Below are 19,567 nucleotides of genomic sequence, written 5' to 3'. Positions count from 1 at the left end.
TTAGTGTCTCCAAGAATGGAGACTCCATAGCCTCCTTCCATCTTCAAACACACAATTAAATGAGAAGTAGTGGGGAAAATCGTGTCTTTGAACACTCGGTGATGTATCACGTTAGCCTTTCAGCTTCCTCCGAGAAATAAAAAAGGGCTGTGCAAGAGCATCCCACTCACGTCTTACGGTGGATTCGAGGGAGAATTATTAATCAGTGAAAGCACTGAGGGATGCAGGAGAAGTCACCCGGCAGCTTGGAGACGGTGTCGGGGCGGCACGACGCGGTCGCGGCAGCGTCACCGGGCGCTCCCTGCATCCCGCAGCTCCTCCCCGCCCGTCCGCCCGGCTCCTCCTCCCTCCTCCTACCTCCTACCTCCCACCTGCCCTGCCCGGCCCGGCCCTGCCCGACCCTGCGCGGCGCGGGGCGCCCCGGGCCGGGAGATGCGGCCCCGATGGGCGCCGGGCTGCTGGCGCTGTCGCTGCTGCCGCTGCTGCTGTCGCCGAGCCCCGCGGCGCGCACAGGTGGGTGCTCGGGACCAGCATCCCTGCCCGGCTGGGAGGGCGAGCCGTGACTCCGCGCCGGTCTCTGCTCTGCTCCCCCAGCCCCGGAGCGAGAGCCGTGACTCCGCGCCGGGCTCTGCTCTGCTCCCCCAGCCCCGGAGCGAGGTGCTCCGTGCCCTCCGCCCTACACAGCCGTGTGCGTTTGGTGCTCGTGGTTTTGGCTGGAGGAGGAGAGCTGGGTATTTCTGTAATGTTGCTTCATCTTTTCCCTTTCTCTGTAACTAAGCTGGAATTAGGTTTTATGACGCTCTGTATTGATTTTGCTGTCAGCTCTAAGTTGATAGCGTGCTCTTGAGATAGTTCTTACTGTACCCGTTTTTCCAAATTCCCCAAATACCTTTGGTGTTTGTAGGCTCTTTTCTGTTTGACAGGCACCACCCTCAGGAGTCAAGCTGAGCAGTCAAGCGCTAGATTAAAACAAAAGTCGGGAGGGGTTTTGGCAGACTTACTCAGCTCGTGGGTTACAGTCCTGAGTGGCTCCACGTCCCGTCTCCCACCTGCTGACTGTGTCATATGGTGGCATCCAAGCACGAGAGACAGAGGGAGCAATAAAGGTGGCACCTGGAGTGGGCTGCGGGAGCAGCTCAGAGAGCAAACTGTCTCGGCATGGACAAGGATGTTACCCGGTGGGAATGAGCTCATAAACTGAAGCCTGGAACGTGTGTGCAGGGGGAGTCCCCTGCTGCTGTTAAAATCGTACGTTATTTCTCTTTTTTTGTCTATCTCTGGTTAAAAAATGGAGCAAGGCATTGGAAGGATTAGACCTTCTAAGAAACCTACTCTGTCTTAATACTTTTGTTCTCTGCTGCAAGTGTTGCTTCCAAAATTCCAAAGAGTCTGCTCCCGTTTAACTCCACAGCAAATCTTTCTGATCTTGTGAGAGCTGGAAGTAGGTGAGGAGAGTTCTCTGTACCCTGAATGCCTTCAAGCACCCCTACTGTGTCTCAGCTAACTCTTTTGAAAAACTACTCCAATATGCATCAGTGATTTTGAGTTGCTTTCAGAGGTACCCATGCCAGCTACTTTTTAGGTAACTGACGGCATAATTTCCAGCTTATTTAAGTCTGATGGTTATCAGTGCAAGTGTTGTGGGAAATCTGTACAACTGGCATTCAGTTACCCTTTAAAAAAAAAAAAACAACTTTAAAATGTGTTTACTACTGGTTTTGATTTCAAAGAAAGTTTAGAAAAATGTCCAGGGGGTTATGCTGCTTTTGTCTAGTGGTTGTTCAAGGCAGAAGGGAATCTGTTTGCACGTTCCTGAGGTTTTACGTGGACGTGATTTCAGGGTTTTGTTGACAGTCAGCAATACTAGCAGGGAAGGGAGAGCTGTGCCTTTCACTGAAGGCTTAGAGCTTCCATTTTCATCTTTTTCAGTGTGAGACCATGAGTGCCAGTAAATGTTAGCAGTATTTTGCTAATAAGGGAAGAAATTACATGAAGCTTAGAACTGTCATAGCAGTGTCTGTGTGCTTTCTCTGAAGTGATAGGTAGAGGAGTCCCCTTTGGATTCTTTGTGCCAACACAAGAAACCAGGACCCAAGTGCCACGTAAAGCAGTTTTACAGCAGGACCTTGCTGACTCAGGTTCTTACATCTCACGGGATCTGTCCTGCGCCTGTCTCCTTGGGATCTCTTGTCAAGTAACTTAATGAACTTCTCAGCAGCAGCATATAAATGCTACATTATAGCTTGACCTTTGCAAACCAACTTTGGTTTTCACTGTGATGCGTTAGTGGGCATGATTTTACCCCTACACACCTGCTGTTCCAGCAGTCTCTAACTGTTTTCAGGCCCTGCTGTCTATGAACTCTACCTAACAGACTATCTGAGCAAGGATAAAAATTTCACTTGTCGTTGCAAATGGGGTTTTTTATGAATTGGTTTGACTCAACCATTTAAAAATCTGTACTGTAGAACAAATCAAAAAGTGCGGAAAATGAGAAATAAAATAGATTTTTTTTTTTTTTTAATCAGTGGGATCAAGAAATGTCCAAGCATGTTCAAGCACATTCCTCTTTACCACATGGGAATCTTTAGCAATTTTTGTGAGGAACTGATAAGGATATGAAGGAACAGCCTGAATTTTCTAAGTGGTCTATTAACTTCTATTAGATTCTACCAGATTCTATTAGAATCTTGTGGTCTATTAACTTACCAAGCTTCATCTTAAATCCTTCTGCTTGCTTTTATGGGAGGTTTCCTTAACCACATTCTTCTGCAGTTAGAGAAACTTTGAAATCCTTGGCCCTTGTAGATACATGCAGAAGAAAGAATGCACTTGCTACTACGGTGAATCCTTATTCTGAGGAAAGGGAAATGAACCTTGATGCTATGCTGCAAAACTAGAAGCATTTCGATTTATTTAAGGCATATTTTACTATTTTCATTCAGCTAAGGTATGGGATTTTGAAGCAAATCTCAATAATTTCTCTTACTGTATTTTTGTCTGTATTGTGAATTAGATTTCTTCTGGATGAAGCTGCCATTGGGGATGTGTTTCATCAATATATATAGTGCAAGTACAGCTGGTCCAATGTTAAAATGAGACAAGTTTTTCTCAGTATAAACATTTTAATCTAACACACCTGCTTATACCGGGTTGCAGTCCTTGCTAGCATACATCCAGCCTTAGATCCCACTGGAGCTGATGTGTGGCTATATCAGCTCCATTTCATATGATGCAGCCTTGAAAGTTTCCCCTTTTTAATGTTTTCTAATAGCAGTGTAAGTTGCTTGTTCTGCATTGACACACCTGATTTAATTTGCATCCTTCATATTCCACTTTGTCATATTTTTACTAATAAATAGTAGTTTAAAAAGCACCTTCAGGCCTCCCTTTAAACAAATTTCTATGTTTTCTTTCACAGTTACTAGACCTGTACTGGAATGTACAAAACATCCCTTTTGAAGTTGTTCTGGGAAATACAGAATAAAAGGCTAGAGATAAAGAGAAAAGCAGTGGGGGGAAAATTGCAAAATAGAATTATCTTTTGAACCCTTGGCTTGAAATTTGGTGCATATAGTATTTTGCATAACCTAGTACATGTCTATATACTTTGCAGGATTGAAATGCATGTGTTTTGGTGATAATCTGTGAGTTTATCAGAGAGAACATAAGCCTTCAGTAATGAGTAGAAGTATGTGGAGGGGTTGAGCTTGGTGTTTTTGCACAATACTTCCTTGCTCTCTGCTACTGTGAAGGAAAGAGGAGTAAATGTGACATAGAAATAAATAAAAATGGATATTGGCATAAGGAGAAGTGCAGTATATGAAGGAGTGTCATGTGGATATAGCTGAAAGGCCTATCCTTACCTTCTCATCTCCAGCTTCCAATCTCATGCCAGGCTATTCTAGGCCACACTGAGATCTAGCCCTAGCTCTTGGCTTTGTGTGTGATTCCTCAAGTTCTTATTGCCTGATAATTAGAGATGGAAATGGTTAAAGGAGGCAGTTCATTCCGTAGAGGCAATTCCAACACCATTGGGATTTGTGATTAAAGCCCAGAACTTAGATGTGCATTGCAGTTCCCCATGCAAACACTCAGGTTGACCCCTCCAGCTGAGAACTATTCCTGAGAACCTCTATGGCTCTTGTTGTCTAGTGACCTTTATAGTCTTAATTCCAAGAGAAGCAAGTGGTTGGGATAACTCAACCCATTTGTGTGTGTGTGTGTGTGTGTGTAGCTCCTGTTTATGTTTGGTTTTGTAGTTTTGACTTGTAGAGATTTCTTCTGATTGAGTTCTCCCGGAGAAGTCCTATTGCTTATCTGCAAGTAAGAGAGGGAAAATCCACCCTTTATGAGACAAACAAGAGCTCCTGTATTTTAAGAAGCTCAACTCTGTAAGAGGCTGAACTTTGGAACTCAGGACTATCTATCTCTAGATAGGATTTAAAAGGCATACAGCTCTTTTCTTTGTACTTGGCGTGCCAGTAACTTGGGATATTGCTTAGAGGCACAGTATTTCTGTGCCCCAGGAGTTCTCTGCAAACAGTTCCTTCCCAGAGGCATTGCCTGTGAGAGGTGAGGCATTTCAGGAAGTGCTGGTCCTTCCTATCAGATCTCAGGTGCAGAAGATGTTCAACTTTCATCTTCTTAAGATTGCCTTTCCCTCAGAAAGAAAAGCAAGTGCTCATCCCCCACCAATGTTACATTCAGTCTTCTGTCCAAGGTAAAATGTGGATTCAGAATTGTGGATTTCACTAATTAAAATTGTTTTGGCTCCCAAGAAAAGCAAAATCCTTTTTCTAGAAAAGCCATCGGTAGGCCACAGAGCAAGGAGCAACATCTATTAGGCAATAAATATAATGCTGTTAGTTGTAATTGGACTGTTGTTGCCTAATAGCAGTTAGTGCTGAATGATGAAAGCCAAACATCATTTTGGTTCAGTTTATATGTAAAAGATAGATATTTTATGTGAAGATGGATTAGGAGTGTACCAAAACATGGGGTATGGCAATTTGGCTGATAACTGTCACAGAGCATCATTTTTATAATATTTCAAATAGAAAGCTTAACTCTTGGGTACTTTGAAAAACAAATGTAAGATGTCAGAGGTATTCTAACTAAGTATGCATTTTCTTGGCTGTTCAATGTGATTGATCTAAGCAGTATTAAATTGGTAGTGCTAAACATGTTCAAGGTAGAAAAGAAATACCTCAACATTAAACACTAAACAGTCAGGCAGTTTTTAGTATTTCAAATAAAAACAGCCATCATGTCATGGCATTGTGTCATCACTGGGCTTTTAAAATTAACGTGGTTCTTTTTGACAAAAAATGGTTTTGTATGCCAAACTTAAATTAATTTAATTTAATTTAAAATTAAAAACAAAACAAAAAGAACCACACTGGAACCAAATCAAACCATCAAGCACAAAACACCTCAGTCAGATTGAAACTCTGAAGGCCTTGAAAGGGCTGTGACTAATTTTAGACAAGCCCACCTTGAATTTCACTCACCTTGTTTGCTTGTTTCAGGCCAGTATTGGTCACACAGAATTAATAGAAAATGTACCTACAATAACTTTTGCCTGCTGGAGTGCATCAAGCAAAGGTGTTTGCAGCAAGGCATGGGAAAGGTGGTGGGAACTCTGCTCTCGTACTTGCAAACTTTCAACACAGTGGAAAGAAAATTCAGTTTATTTTATTTCATACATGATAGCAAAAAGGAATGGGTGTTAGCTGCCATGGTCCTCTCCAGCTGTCTCCTAACAAATCTTCAATGGACTGGGAAGACTTTCTCCTCCTTTCTGAGGCTGGGTATTTCTGGACTGAGTCTGAAATGTCCTTTGACCAATATGCTCTTTAGAAGTGTTTTTGGTAAGTTAGGGCATGGTTTAGATAAATAACAGCAAGGCTTCACATGGAGGAGGAGAGCCTGTCAGGGCAAGCCACAGCTTCAGTCCCACTTCTGTGTCTGCTGTTCTTCTGGCTGTATTTCCACTCATGCTCTGATGAAACGACCTCCTCAGGCTCACCTTTTTCCAATGGCAGCCTGCCCATTTCTTGAAAAACAAACCCCACGTGCCCCTGTCTCATCCTTCTCCCATCTTCCCCCACCTCCTCCCTCAAGTTTTTCCAACTGCTCCACCACCTGATTTTCATGCTGTCTGATGTTTGCCTTTCTGCCCCTGTCTTTCCTCCCCAAGCCCTCTCTGAACAGGCTGTGATGGGAGTGATGGGCTCCTCCTGTGGGAGGGCAGAGTGTGCTCTGTGGTTAGTTCTTGACTGCTGCTATGACTTGAACAGGAAATCACCTCTCTGCTCCTCCCCACATTCCCACCAGTACCACTCAAGTCAGAGGGTTTCACTAACCTGACTTCACACCCTGCAACATGAGAGTTCCAGAAGGAGAAAGACAGCAGGAGAAAGGCAGCTGAGCTGTAACGGCTCCTACACGCCCCTCCTCCTCCTCCTCCTCTTCTTCCTGCTCTTTCTTCTCTTCCTCATGATTTGGTTTGCTGAGTTTGAGTCAAAAACAATCTGCACAGAGAAAAACTTTCATGATCACTTAATTTTAAAAGAATTTATTCATTTGTTTAAATTGTTGCTAAGATGATGAGTAAGTAATAAGTTGGCTAAAGTGTATTCCTGGCTTTGGTGGGTTTCCCTTCCTCTGTGACTTATGATCTCCAATTTTGGCTCAGTCCCCCTGTTTACCCCTTGGTGCACTCCCTTGCATTCCTGCATGGCCAGTGCCGACTTGCCTGGAGCTGGAGATGTGCCAGAAAAGTCAGCCCCAACACTCTGCTTGTGAGGGACACTGAACACAATGCTAAAGGGACATTTGCTCTGAGTATGACCATTCTTATTTTTATGTTACACTCTGCCATGCGTTTGAGGGACAGTTTTTCACCAAGAACAACACAACAATCAAAACAGATGAGCTGGAGAAAGAAAAGAGAAAAAATGCCCCAAAAAATGAAGATCAACAGCATAGGAGGAGCAAACAAGATGTCATAGGAATATGGTGGAAGTCACCCAAAGCTGAACTGAAAGACTAAAGAAAGGGCAGTGACTTAGAGCACTCTTTGCCAGAAGCAGTGTATCCTAGATTAATCCTTAATTGCTTGATGCTTCTCTGGTGGGTCTAAGCTACCAGTGGGAAAAGGTAAATCAGGGACTCAGCCTGTTTGAAAGGCTGTCTCCTCTCTGGGGTGTGTAAGTGGGATTTCAATCCCCTTCAATGGCCTTGAAGCAGCAGCTGCAAGTGCTGAGGCACAGCTGCAGTGATGCCCACAAATTTGGTACCCAGCATGAAGGCTGGGTGCTCATCAGAGGTGCTCATAAGGGTCAGTTTTGTACAAGAAAATATGACCACAGTTGAGCCAAAGTCTCTGCCATGGTCAGAAAAGCAGTTCCTCTTTTGTATTCTGAGATGACTGTCGGGGAGGAGTTATTGGCTTTTACTGCTGTGGGTAGCAGGGCTGTTGAAGTAAGGCTCATCTTTCTATCTTAATGCTTCCCACATCTCTCACTGTCTTAAATTGTTTCCTGCAGTTGTCTACAAGGTTCTGTGATCTTCTTTTGCCGCTGTATTTGATGGATAATTTGGTGTTTGCACCTCTGTGCCATGCCACAGTAAAATACAGCAGATGTTCACTCTGCTTGAGAGGGCTACAGTGAACCACAGTGGTCACACTGGAGGCACTTGGATACCAAAAGGTCAGCTTTCAGTGGGTCCTCTGCCTTCTCCCCACCCCAAAATTTTTGCCACTGCACAGAAAAATAATCTAAATTTTTCTGTATTTATATATTTTTATGCTTTGCAGTTGTTACCCAACTGAACTGCAAAGCTAAAAAATCTGTTTAGAGCCAGAGGACATGGGTAGTTGCAGCTTTATTTGTTCTGCAGCACTGCCATTAAACACAGCTGTTTGTCACCAAGACAGGCAGGGGGACCTCCTAGCAGGTAAAACACAGATGCACTGAATGGGTAATGGTTGTAACATGGAATTTGTGTGTGCTTATCCTTGTGTCTGTATGTGTCTGTGCATGTGTGTAGATAGATAGATGTGGCTAAAACCAGAACTGAGCTTTGAACAGTACTGACTTGAGCAAGGCATGTACCTGGCAGGGAGCTCTGTGTGATTAAAACTGACCAGGTTTTTAAACCTGGCTGGTGATTTCATAGAGAGAAGATGAAGCACCTGCCATGCAGACTTTTACTCATGTGAATAACGTCACTGACGTCAATGGGGTTTTTCACTCATGTGCAAGTGAAGTCAGGCTAAGTCATGTCTGTTTTGGAGAGTCTCACTATACAGTCTCACTACAGCTTATTCTAAGAACAGGACTTGGCTGCTCCTTGTGGTGAAGTTTGCAAGCCTGTATTATTACTTTTTTTCCAATCCAGGTGTCAGTCGAGAAGATGTAAACAATGTTATTACTCAAGGTTGGATTTACAGCCTTTCCAAAGACAGTAAGAAGGGTTTCATTTTTTCCATGCAATGAATTAATGAAGTGACTTAGCTGTAAAAAAAAAAAGTGAAATGGAAAGTGAATGAGAGCCCTTGCTAGCAATCACTGTGGCAGACTAAACCTAGCAAAGCAACACAGGTGACTGATTTCTGCTCTTAGGCCAGTACAAACTGAAAATGCTGTTTGTGACACCCCTGCCATGAATCCTGATAAATTGAAATAAAATCAGAATATAACTGGATGTAATGTGTTTAAAGACTAGAAACTGAAAGTCTGAAGACAAGTTAAAAGACTGACACATGCAGCTGTTGCATGTTGAATTCTTGCATACTTGAATCCTTTCCTGTCTGATAACTGTGGAACATTCAAGCTCTATGTATGGTCTGTTCTCTACACATGCCTCCTGATATTATCAATCACCAAAGAGACATGAAGGACTTTATTCTTAACTCTTCTTGGAGACACAGGAGAGTATGGTAGTTTTATTCTTGCTTCACACATGCAGAATTGTGGTATAACTAACTTGCACAATTTATTGTAAGGGCAGGAGCCTTTTAGTAAAGGGGCAAAACCAGAAATAAAACCCAAATCTCTGTTTTTGCATCTCATGGAAAGTTAACGGTCTCAGTCCCTTTGCCTTCCAAATCTCACTGAGCTGGGGTAGGTAGGAGCACACCAGCAGTGTTGTAATGCTTTAGATCTTGTAAAGATATAGTCTGTGGCTTCTGCATGCTGAGATTGGCTCCTCTGCTGCAGTCAGTGTTTGTGTTTTGAAACTTCATTTACCACAGCAGAAACCACAGTGGGTGGAGAGAAATTAAAATTTTAAAAAAATTTTAAATGTCAAAGATCCAGTTTCACATGTTAATAGTTGAAAAATGTTTTAATGTAACAGCCAAACTCACTCTTACTGACTTTTACCATTTTAAAATGTGCTTGAAGAATACAAATGTTTTAAAATAAGGGTGGACAAATATGGAAAGGCACAGGCAAACAACTTTCTCAGCTCTCCTGGTCAGCTTCATCTTTACATTTGGATCCACTTAAAGCAGTTGCAGAGGACATTTATTTAGGTGAAATGAAAACCTTTGATTTTCTAGATTCTGTATCTCCCACTTAGAATAAGGCAAATTCCTGGAAAATTCCTATTGCTGCTTTTATATCCCCTGAAACTTTTTTTATGTTGCTACCAAGCCAATAGTTTGAGGTCTTACAGGCTGACTGTCATGGGACATTTCTGCATCCAAGTGTCAAGGAAATGGGACTTTCTACTTTTTGTAAATAGATGAGCTTGCCCTAAGGACTATACCTGACAAAACTTGTTCTCTGACTAAAAAATACACTCATAAAGATGGAATTTGAGACTGCACTAGGTAGGGACACTTGTAAAAAAATTGATTTCCCACAGCCAACCACATTATGCTTTGAATGCTAAAAAAGATAACTTTTTAAAAATAACTGTGTTGGCTACTTTGGGAGTGTATGCATTTGCTGATTCTTAGTGCGTGTTGTTCCTTTCTTATTTTCTTTCTCAGGAGAGTTGTATTGTTCTTTGCCCAACCCTAGGAATGTCCATTTTGAATCTATAAATATGAAGAATGTCCTTCACTGGTCAGCACCAGAAGGCACAGCTGATGGAGTACTCTACAAGGTGAAGTATGCAGTGTAAGTTGACTTGTTTATTTTATCTCCCACTGACTTTTGTTTTAGCATTTTAAACAATAATTTAAAAAGAAAACCCAGCTTCATGGAAAGTATTGCTGATATAAAGAACGAACTAAAGTATGAGCTAGACTTAAGCAGTGTGGTTTTTAATTTCTGCTTCTGGCACTGTTTACTTCACACTAAGTTCGAAAATGTTTAAGGAGATATTCTTCCTATGAAAGAAGTGTAGGAAGCAACATTCTAATACTATGGAAGCTTTCAGAGGCATTCCTCCTAAAACGAGAGAGAAGGATGAAGAATAACTGCTGGTATCTGGGCTGGTGTCTGTCTGTATACATCATCTGTACACACTTAAATGGATATGGAGATGTATGATTCAATCTATATTAATAATACCCAGTGTGTCATTGCTCTTTCCTGACAGACCCACTCCCCCAGATTTATTCTTATCCAGCAAGCCTCTCTAGGAGAAAATCCACTGTTGTTACCAAGCATTGGACAAAACCAAGTACTGTGGTTGGAATCAGGCCCTTACATTGCCAAGGTCTGCACCTTTGTAGGGTATCAAGGAATTTGCCTGAGAACCAGACTCCATTTCCTTTATTCCCACTGAAAAAGCACTGTGTCATTCTGAAGGGCAGTGATAGAAGTTTGGCTTCTAAATAGTTGTAGTACCATTGTCACAGATTTTGTAATGCTCCCAATCTTTACCTCTAACATTCACACTTCCCTCAATCTAGGAACAATTTCAGAACAGTAAAATGAATGTCGGTCTCTAGAAGTTTCCTGTAACTTAAGAGTGCTCAGCAGTTACAGAGTGAATGGTAATTATTGTCATGGTTCAGGAGTGGGGTTCTCCAGTTCAGGAGTTCTGCTAAAAAAACCCATGGTGCCATTTGCTTCTCCTCCATCTCCAGCTGGAAGCACGAAAGGCAAAGATCACAGATGGAGATAAGAACCATTTACTGGAAACAGCAATGAGATAAGGCAATGAGCAGTGACAGCAGCAATATTAATGATAAAAATGTGCAAAAGAGAGAGTGCAGAGCTCAACCTAACCACAGCCATGCCACCCAAACAGTTCCCTCTGGTCAGGACCAGGGTTACCAGCACTGCTCCATTTGCCACGCTTCCTGCCTGGGAAAGGAACACCTTTCTTCTCGGAATGGAGAGACAGTCCTTCTCCTGTGCCCCTAGCATTGATGAAAGATGGCATCTCATAGCATTAGGATTTTGGCCATGTCCACACAGCTCTGGGCTCCACCCCCTCATGGTTACTGCAAGGAATGAACCCTGTCCTTGGTGGAAACCAGGAGTTGGATGGGAGGTAAAATGTTCAGAGAGAACTGGCTGCCCTGGCTCTGAAGAGCCAGCTGGTCCATGAGGAGTCTGTCGCCATAGGTATGGCCATCTCCATCTTTCACACTTTCACAAAAACACTCAGGTGCCTCTGCCCACACAGGAGAGCAAGGCCTTGAGACAGGAAAATGCTGGTGAGTGATCTGGCAGAAGCTGCCACATGCCCTTACTAATTAGCAGCCAAAGGGGTAATTCTTAATGTGAATTTAAGGAGCAGGAACGTCTGAGCAAATCCAAAGAGGAATTTTCCAAGGAAATCTCAGTTTGTTCTACCAGTGTATAAGAGCTGGTCAGTACTGAGGCATTGTTGGTAGCAGATATATGGCCTTTTTTCAGCTAGAAGGGTTTTGAAGTTCATTGTGTTCCAGTTGAGTCTTTCTTTTAAACTAGAAAATGAGGCATCAGGCAGGAATGAGTGGTCTCCTGTCATTCATCTTGGAGACCCTGAGCATCATCTGTGTCCGTACTTGAGGCTGTGTCCCTGACCATTCTGACTGGGCTCTTTGTTTCCATATAAATAATCATTCATATAAATAATTACTGTGTGTTTAGAATTTATGCTAAAGCTGTGGAGACTGCTGTTGAGAGATCTCTGGTCTGCACAGGTGAACCTTTACTTAGGTTGGTGTCACTAACATCCCAGTTAGTTTCATCTGGCTTCTTCTGGAGAGGGCCTATTCTAATTAATTTTTCGTTAAAACCTTGTGGAAGTCTTGTGCTTCATCTCAGCTGAAGCTGGGCTTCCTTGAAATTTCAGATTTCTGCTAAACACAGGAACTGTTTTATCAGCCATAATAAAGCAAGGAAAATTATATTATGAGGTGGCTAATATAATGGAAATAGCTTTTGTACAGCTCCTTTCTCTTTCTTTTCAATGCAGATACGGTGTTGGCAAATGGATTAGAAAGCCAGAATGCAGGAATATAAACAGAACATGGTGTGACCTCTCCAGTGAGACCTCTGACCACGAAGAGCAATACTATGCAAGTGTTAAAGCATTCCTACATGGGGCGTGCTCTGACTGGATGGAGACCACACGATTCAACCCTCTGACAGACAGTAAGGAGAGCTAAGCACGCAGCCAGATGTCCAATGGCCTTGATTAAAAATGTGTGCTCACACTGCACGTGCCTTCACAGTGTATGATATTTTAATTTTAGCATGAAGTCACATTTTTTTTTCAGTTTAATGTTTCAGTTTAAAGTTTTTTTCAGTTTCTTCAGTTAAATGTTTTCATTTTTTTTCAGTTTAAATGTTTCACATTTATTCTTATATTCTGCTTTTGACAGAAGTAATTGAAATAATAAAATCATAATTTGGATATATATATATATATGTATGGTCTGATATATACTGAATTCTTTATAATGCTGTGGTAAAGCCTTACTCAAGGCAAATAAAATCTGCGGCACATTCACAGTATAAATAACTCTGATTTTGAAAAGGCTTTATCTAATCAATCAGTAAACATACTCTAGAGCCCAATATTTCTTATGTGTGCCAGGTAATCTAAGAACATACTGGTAATTCAGCCTATTTCAGTAAATTGAGTTTCAAGGTTGTTTATCCTGTAAAGTCCCAGGAATTCCTTGGCACAATTGCAAGTCAGTGATCACTTTCTTACTGTAAAAATCCTCTTGGTTACCTGATCAAATATTTTTCTACCAATATAAGTAAATTTTTCAGAGCTCTACTTAGACTCCTCTAATCATTGCAAAAATGTAATATGATCAGTTTGATGAAACTGGTCAAACCAGTGTGCCTCTGCTGAATTTGACTGCTTTTTGTACATGTTCATTTTTCCAGCTAAAATAGATCCACCCATGGTAAGTGTATCTTCTACTGACAGATCCATTTCAATCGTTTTGACTGCTCCTGAGAAGTGGAAGAAAAGTCCTGAGGAAGAATCCATATCTCTGCTTCAGGTGTACCCTGGCCTGCAGTACAATGTGTCTGTCCTCAACAAAAAAACAAAGAAGCGGGTAAGCTTTGACAAGGCTGTGGAACTGCTGCTATTGAATCTGGGCTCTGTGCTTCTTGAAATGCCAAGATTAGCAAATGTGTACTAGACAAATGCAGTTTGGTGGTTTGGTTGGTTGTGTTTGTTTGTTTGGCTGGTTTGTTGAGGGTTTTTTCACAAAGGTGCAGGAAATATAGCAATAATTTCACTTTGGTCTCCAAGGTCTACATAAATTCTGTTAATCTAAGGCTCCTGGCTTTTCCAGAACATCCCAGTTTGAAATATTTTGTGGAACCATACCACATGCCTGTCATGGGTGTGTGTGTTTGTCAGGACAGGACTGGAGTGATGCTTTAGCTCAATTGCAACATCACCACAAGAATGTGAGCCAGTAGTGGCCAATGGTCCTGCTGCAAATGGAGCACGAAATTGTTCACTGGTGGTACAAGAGTCTTTGACTGGAAGAGAAAATTATCAGAGAAGATGTGACTTGACAAGTAACTTGAATGTTGATTGCATTTGGAGGAAAAGGATGCAGCTGGCAGCTCTTAGAGTATCAACCTTTCTAGAAAATGTGTATGCTCATGACCTTTCTGTAGCTCAGGAGTTAAAGAGGGGAAAAATATTTTCAATGTCTTCCAGTGGTTCTTCTCCATCAGCAACAACACCTTGGTTGTGCCCTGGTTGGAACCTGGAACAGCTTATTGTGTCAGTGCACAGATACATGTCACCACCCCAGTTTTGGACAGTGGCTTTTCTAAAGAACATTGCATTACTACACTTAAAGGTATGTATGAGGTGGCAAATAAAAAAAATAAAAAAGAATATGCAAGTTAGAAAAAACCATGGTAATTGCATTTGTGAGTTTTTTATGTATCCATTTTGAGAGTGATAATTAGCATGGCTTTTCCCTTCTCTGTGCACTTGTACCAATGAAAACTTTGCCTCTAATAAAGCATAGCTGGGACTGACTGGAAGGTACATCAGTACCTCTGAAGGGAAGTACCTGCATTCTTTGAGTTTTAGTGCATGGAGAATATTTTTTCTCCTTGAATAAGGTTTGGGGGTAGCAGAGCTGGGTCATTCTGAAGTTAGCAACTGGAGAACCTAAGGGAGATGTTGTTACTTCTTTACAGAATTTAATTTATCATTTAGACAATAATAATAATAATTGTCCTGCAACTCAAATACAATTTTTTTTTTCATTTCCTGCAAATTTCTTCTTTATCTAAAACATTTGCATTCTGTATCCAAAATGCAGTGGGGTGTATACACATATTACTGTCCACATACTTTAACAAGTTGTTTATTACAATGAAACCTTTTGTTTTATTAACAGATAAAACAGAAGATGAGACTATAACAATCACATTTGGATATATTATGCCTACCATGCTGGCTCTCCTTTTTATTTCTGTGGCATGTTATTGGGTGCACAAGTATATTCACATCCACAAACACAAACATCCAACAAACCTGGTGAGTGTCTTCTGTTGCAGGAGGTCTGTGCCAGCCTCAGCACTCCAGCAGAGCTGTGTGTTTTCCAGGGGTCCAACCAGGCTTGGAGGAAACTGTGGCTAGTTCCAAATAAAAACCACTGAGATCAAGAGAAGAAAGCCACATCAAGGGTTATTAAATGCAAGAAAAACAGAGTAATACCTCAAGTTTGCAATGATCAGAACAGAGCTGTTGGTTTTGGAAGAGTCATTGCCTTAAGCAAGGTGTGAGGTGCTCTAGGTCTGTCAGGGTGTCAGAACTTTGTAAATTTATCTAAGATGAAGCACTGTGTAAAGTCAGCTGGACAAAAGTTATTAATTTGAATTCAGAAACAAGAAGGGAAAGCAATTAAGCAGTACAGAAACACCATGATGTTTTTTTGGACTGTTACTGGGTTTTACCAGATTTTCCACTTAATTGTGATTGTGAAGGATTTAACACATATGCATCATACAGATAATTTAACATGGATTTCTAAGAATACTTTGAAATACTGTACCATTTCCTAACACCCAAAAATGTATAAACACATTCTGTTATTTAGACAGCCCAAATATACTTTTTGAAAAAAAATGTTCTCAAATTTCTTAGTGCTGCAAAATTTGCTGATTTTAGAAAGAATACCTAAAGTCTATGAAATGTAACTCATGTTTCCAGCTCATGAGCTCAACAGAACTTTCTCACAGGTATCTTTAAGCAAGTTATTCAACCATAAACATGCAATTATCATAATGAATGCAGACTTTGATGTTAATCCAATCTGCGTGACACCGTGGGATGGGAGATACAAGGGAGTTGGTTTCAGCATGCTGATCTTGCTGAAGAAGATTAGAGAAGTGCAGAGGTGACAGGAGAAATCTTCACAGAGGGTCTGTGAGTTCAAAAGGGCTCAGAAGGATTGGAGCAGCCACTGCTGCAGAGTGTTCAGATGTGCACAGAAATACCTCCTGCACTTGAGGAGGCACTGGTTGTGTTACAGAACCATGGAATCACAGAGGGGTTTGGGTTGGTAGGGGCCTTCAAAAGTGTCTAGTTCAACCACTCTGACATGGGCAAGGACATCTGCCACTAGATCAGGTTGCTTAAAGCTCCGTCCAACCTGCCTTTGAGCACTTGCACTTACGGGGCATCCGCAGCTTCTTGGGAAACATATTCCAGTGCCTCACCACACTCACAGTAAAGAATTTATTCCTTATAGTCAGTCTCAATGAACCTCCTTCATTTTAAAACTATTGTCCCTTGTCACTACAGGCCCTAGTAAAAAGTCTGTTTCTGTCTTGTTCTTTATGTTTTTTTTCCTGGGATGCAGATCACGGTATGGGGAGCTAGATTAGTCTCTTGGGGAGCTATCAGGACAGAGCTCTTTAAAGTCCAAGAGCATGAAGGGCTACTTAGTGAAAAATTCCCACTCAGTAGCGGGATGAACTCCCAACTCCAGGAGTTTTTTTCTCTAATAAAAATGTAATTTGAATGTTGGGAATTTTTTTTAAATGTTCATTGCACTTTTTAATGACCATCATGGAGCTTCAATTTGATTTCTCCACCTCTGGATTCAGTCAATGTTAAGGTAACAAGTGAATATAGACCTGGTTTTTTAATGCTGCTCTCTGGCTTTTCCCAACATGGGCACCCTGTCTGGCTGGGGGGGCATGGAGTAAACTGTTTGTTTGGTCCAGCATTTCTGACCTGTGCAACCTTTCAGACTACTTGGTGCATCAATTAGTGCTCTTAGTCTTCCATTCAAGCTGGAAAGCACTGAAATGCACCTTCTGGTTGTTTTTCCTGTTCACTCCACCAGTGCCCACACAATGTTGATTTCTGTCAAAAATTTTACTCATTTCAGAGAGATCCCTGTGGTTTAATTAGATGATTTTGCACAGATTCATGAAAGCAGCCTGTGGCAGACTACACAGTGCAGGCTCTGTACACTGTGTTCAGATGTGTAGCTCCCTCTCTGAAAGGAAACCTGGTATTATTTTATTCTCTGTAAGTTATACATTGACATGTTACCTGACACTGCTTGTGGGAACTGGTTGTGACTACATTTTCTCTTTGCTGGTTAAAAGGAGTGAAATAGATTCAGTAATCCTTGGTCCAAGAACAAAGACTGATGTTTTCTCCAAAGTCGTGAGCCTTTATGCTGGTTTGGAAACAAAACCTGTATTTGACAGAATTGTTCTAACCATTATTTTGACATGGGGATGGGGGGGAAAGGGATATGAAAACTGATCATAATATAGTTTTGCTTTAGATAGAATAAAAAAAACAGAGCATATTGACAGTCTTGAGTGTTTATATGAAGAACTTTCTTCTTCCCTAAGCTGAAATAACCTCCTAATAAGGTCTAACCCAGCACTATATTTTAAAAATATAAAAAGCAGCAAGAGGGTATTTTTATTATACTTCACTCAAAATATTTCTTACTTTGCAGGTGTGGCAGTACACTGAAAAATGCAAGGAATGGGTTTTCATACCAAGTGAAAAAATAGTGTTCAACCTTATCACTGTTGATGGGGATGGCTGTGAGGGATCCAGACGTCTGTCGGAAAGGAAAAGTCCCCATTGCAACACTGCTTACAATGACACTGAAGGGAGGGATTGGCCTTCTGAACAGGTGCTGAAAGCAAAACATTTGTTTGATTTTTCATGTGAAGAGATTTCACTCAAAGAAGATACTTTAGTGGAAGGGAACCAAACCGGAAACTGGGCAACTCATGGCCGGTCTGGAACAGAGATCACTTGGAGAGATAAAAATGCAGAGGTTGTAGAGTATGAGCATGATGTAAGGACTGAAGACTTCTGTCCTGCTCAGAAACTAGAAGAGAAGTTTTCTGCCCCTGGGGGGCTGCAGGGTGAGCCACATGTTGCTTTGGGGAACTTGGTTGATATGGAAACAGGACAGCCATATTCCCCCCAGCTCGAGGTAGGGGTAGCAGACCTTTGTTTGGGACAGGAGACAGAGGAACTTGATTTGAAGGTGGTTGATGCAGCAGATGAATTGCCAAGTGAGACCCATATCGACTTCATGGACCTGGATACTGAAAAGTCTGGGCAGACATCTTATCATCAGCTGGAAAAAACCACACAGGGCCTCACAGAGGAAGAAGGTGTGCAGACCATATTAGTTGACTGGGATCCTGACAGTGGAAGACTGTATATTCCTACTTTGTCCAGTGTTGAAAATCAAGTGTGTAAAGGAATATTCAAGTATGATGATCCCAACAAAGATGGAATTTTGCTCAGACTCTATGACAAAGGGGTATCTGGTGAATCACCTGAGGACCAAGAAATGTATCTCCTGCAGTTCAAAGAACAGTGGGGACTTCATGTAGAAATGGAAGACTGAAAGTAATTTTCTAAAATTTTCAAAAGTGCAAAATCTTGTTTATTTTGCCAAAGAGAGTGATAGACTCAGGGGAACAGAACAGACATGTCTTAATCTTTTGAAGTTTTTGGAACCATCACAGTTTAACAATTTATTCGTTAAATGTTATTTATAAGTCTCCAGATGTGATATAAATGATTATGACATCAATCATAAACCTCTTGTGTAAAATATTATTGTTGTGAGGTTATACTCTTTTTAAAAAATAAATAAAAAGAAAAAATATTTTAAAATAAATATTTTTACAGAGAATGCACCCACCTTGCAATTCCTGCAAAAACAAATTACCAGCACTTGAAAGCAGTTACTTTTAGGGGACAAAAACCGACCAAACAAACCAAAAAATGGAACAAATGTAGGGCAAAGGGGTTCAGTGAAATGCCTGTAATCATGTTGGCTGGACCATGTCTCGGCCAGCCTTAGACACAGGAGCTGAGCACCTGTCTGGCTCATGCCCTGCACGTGTGTGCTCCTCTGCGTGGCAGGAGCAGCTCGGATGCTGGTGATGGAGAGAGGTGGGGAGACTGACTTGGTGATCAGAGTCCAGTTTTATTGTGGGATACAAATGTTATATACTATTGCAGGGAGACTAGTAATGTGTTCTACAGTGATTAGGTTAAAATCACAGGCACAGGCTTATGCATATAACAACATCTCTTGCTGGCAGAGTTTAATGGGGTTTTCTTTTTCCAGTAAACCCGTTTGATTTCATCTTCTTGCAATCTAGGTCTAATTTTCAAAGTTCTGTTTGCTTTTGCCAAGGCATCCTGTTATCAAATCTCTTATGTTAACCAGGTCCAAAGTCCAACACCTGTCTTGTGTCCCCCAACATTCCAACACTGCCCCAGGCACACCATTGCTTCAGCCTCTCCTCACCTGCTGGATCACACCAACCAAGGGCTCCTGCGGGCTTGCTGTTATTGCCTGCTGTCCTCACCAGCACTTCTGATGCAAGTTCACTTTTTCTTCATGCCATGTGATATTTAGGATAGCAAAATTAAAGGATCTTCTAGACATTACTTACTAGGGCAGATGGAATTTTCCTTTTCAAAACTTGTCACGTTTTCACGCACTGAATCTTTATTTTTCCTTCCCAGTACACCGAAAACCCTCACAGTAATGATTTGTTTGGTTTTGAACAGGATAAGCAAAAAGCAAAAAATTCTGTACAGTTTTTAAATTTGTATCTTCCAAACTAGTACATGGTTTGTTGTTTTTTTAAAGAAA

General features: G+C 41.5%; 1 protein-coding gene across 4 annotated transcripts; it reads left to right on the top strand.

Moving 5' to 3' along the window:
• Positions 1-385: 385 nt before the first annotated feature.
• IL20RA (interleukin 20 receptor subunit alpha) lies at positions 386-18,513 on the top strand. Of its 4 annotated transcripts, none has more exons than XM_030236482.2 (7): positions 386-513; positions 10,010-10,139; positions 12,379-12,557; positions 13,305-13,480; positions 14,101-14,245; positions 14,798-14,937; positions 17,387-18,513. In XM_030236482.2, exons 1-7 carry the CDS (start codon positions 444-446, stop codon positions 18,299-18,301), a joined length of 1,755 nt encoding a protein of 584 aa, XP_030092342.1. In that variant the 5' UTR covers positions 386-443; the 3' UTR covers positions 18,302-18,513. The 4 variants fall into 4 exon arrangements, with proteins under 4 accessions (XP_030092342.1, XP_030092346.1, XP_050828613.1 ...); XM_030236486.2 differs by having other exon boundaries at positions 399-513; positions 10,041-10,139; XM_050972656.1 differs by lacking the exon at positions 386-513 and adding an exon at positions 582-1,248 and having other exon boundaries at positions 10,041-10,139.
• Positions 18,514-19,567: the final 1,054 nt, after the last annotated feature.

This window comes from Serinus canaria, chromosome 3 (assembly GCF_022539315.1).
Source record: "Serinus canaria isolate serCan28SL12 chromosome 3, serCan2020, whole genome shotgun sequence".
Taxonomy (NCBI): Eukaryota; Metazoa; Chordata; class Aves; order Passeriformes; family Fringillidae; genus Serinus; species Serinus canaria.
Note: the sequence above shows the minus strand (reverse complement) of the source record. Positions and strands in the feature narration are given on the sequence as shown.

Bases quoted from the DNA above. Each gene is read 5' to 3' on its own strand.
- IL20RA (XM_030236482.2), top strand. From the start codon at position 444: ATGGGCGCCGGGCTGCTGGCGCTGTCGCTGCTGCCGCTGCTGCTGTCG. The intron at 514-10,009 runs GTGGGTGCTCGG...TTTCTTTCTCAG, and splicing joins GAGCCCCGCGGCGCGCACAG to GAGAGTTGTATTGTTCTTTG. The intron at 14,938-17,386 runs GTGAGTGTCTTC...CTTACTTTGCAG, and splicing joins ACAAACATCCAACAAACCTG to GTGTGGCAGTACACTGAAAA.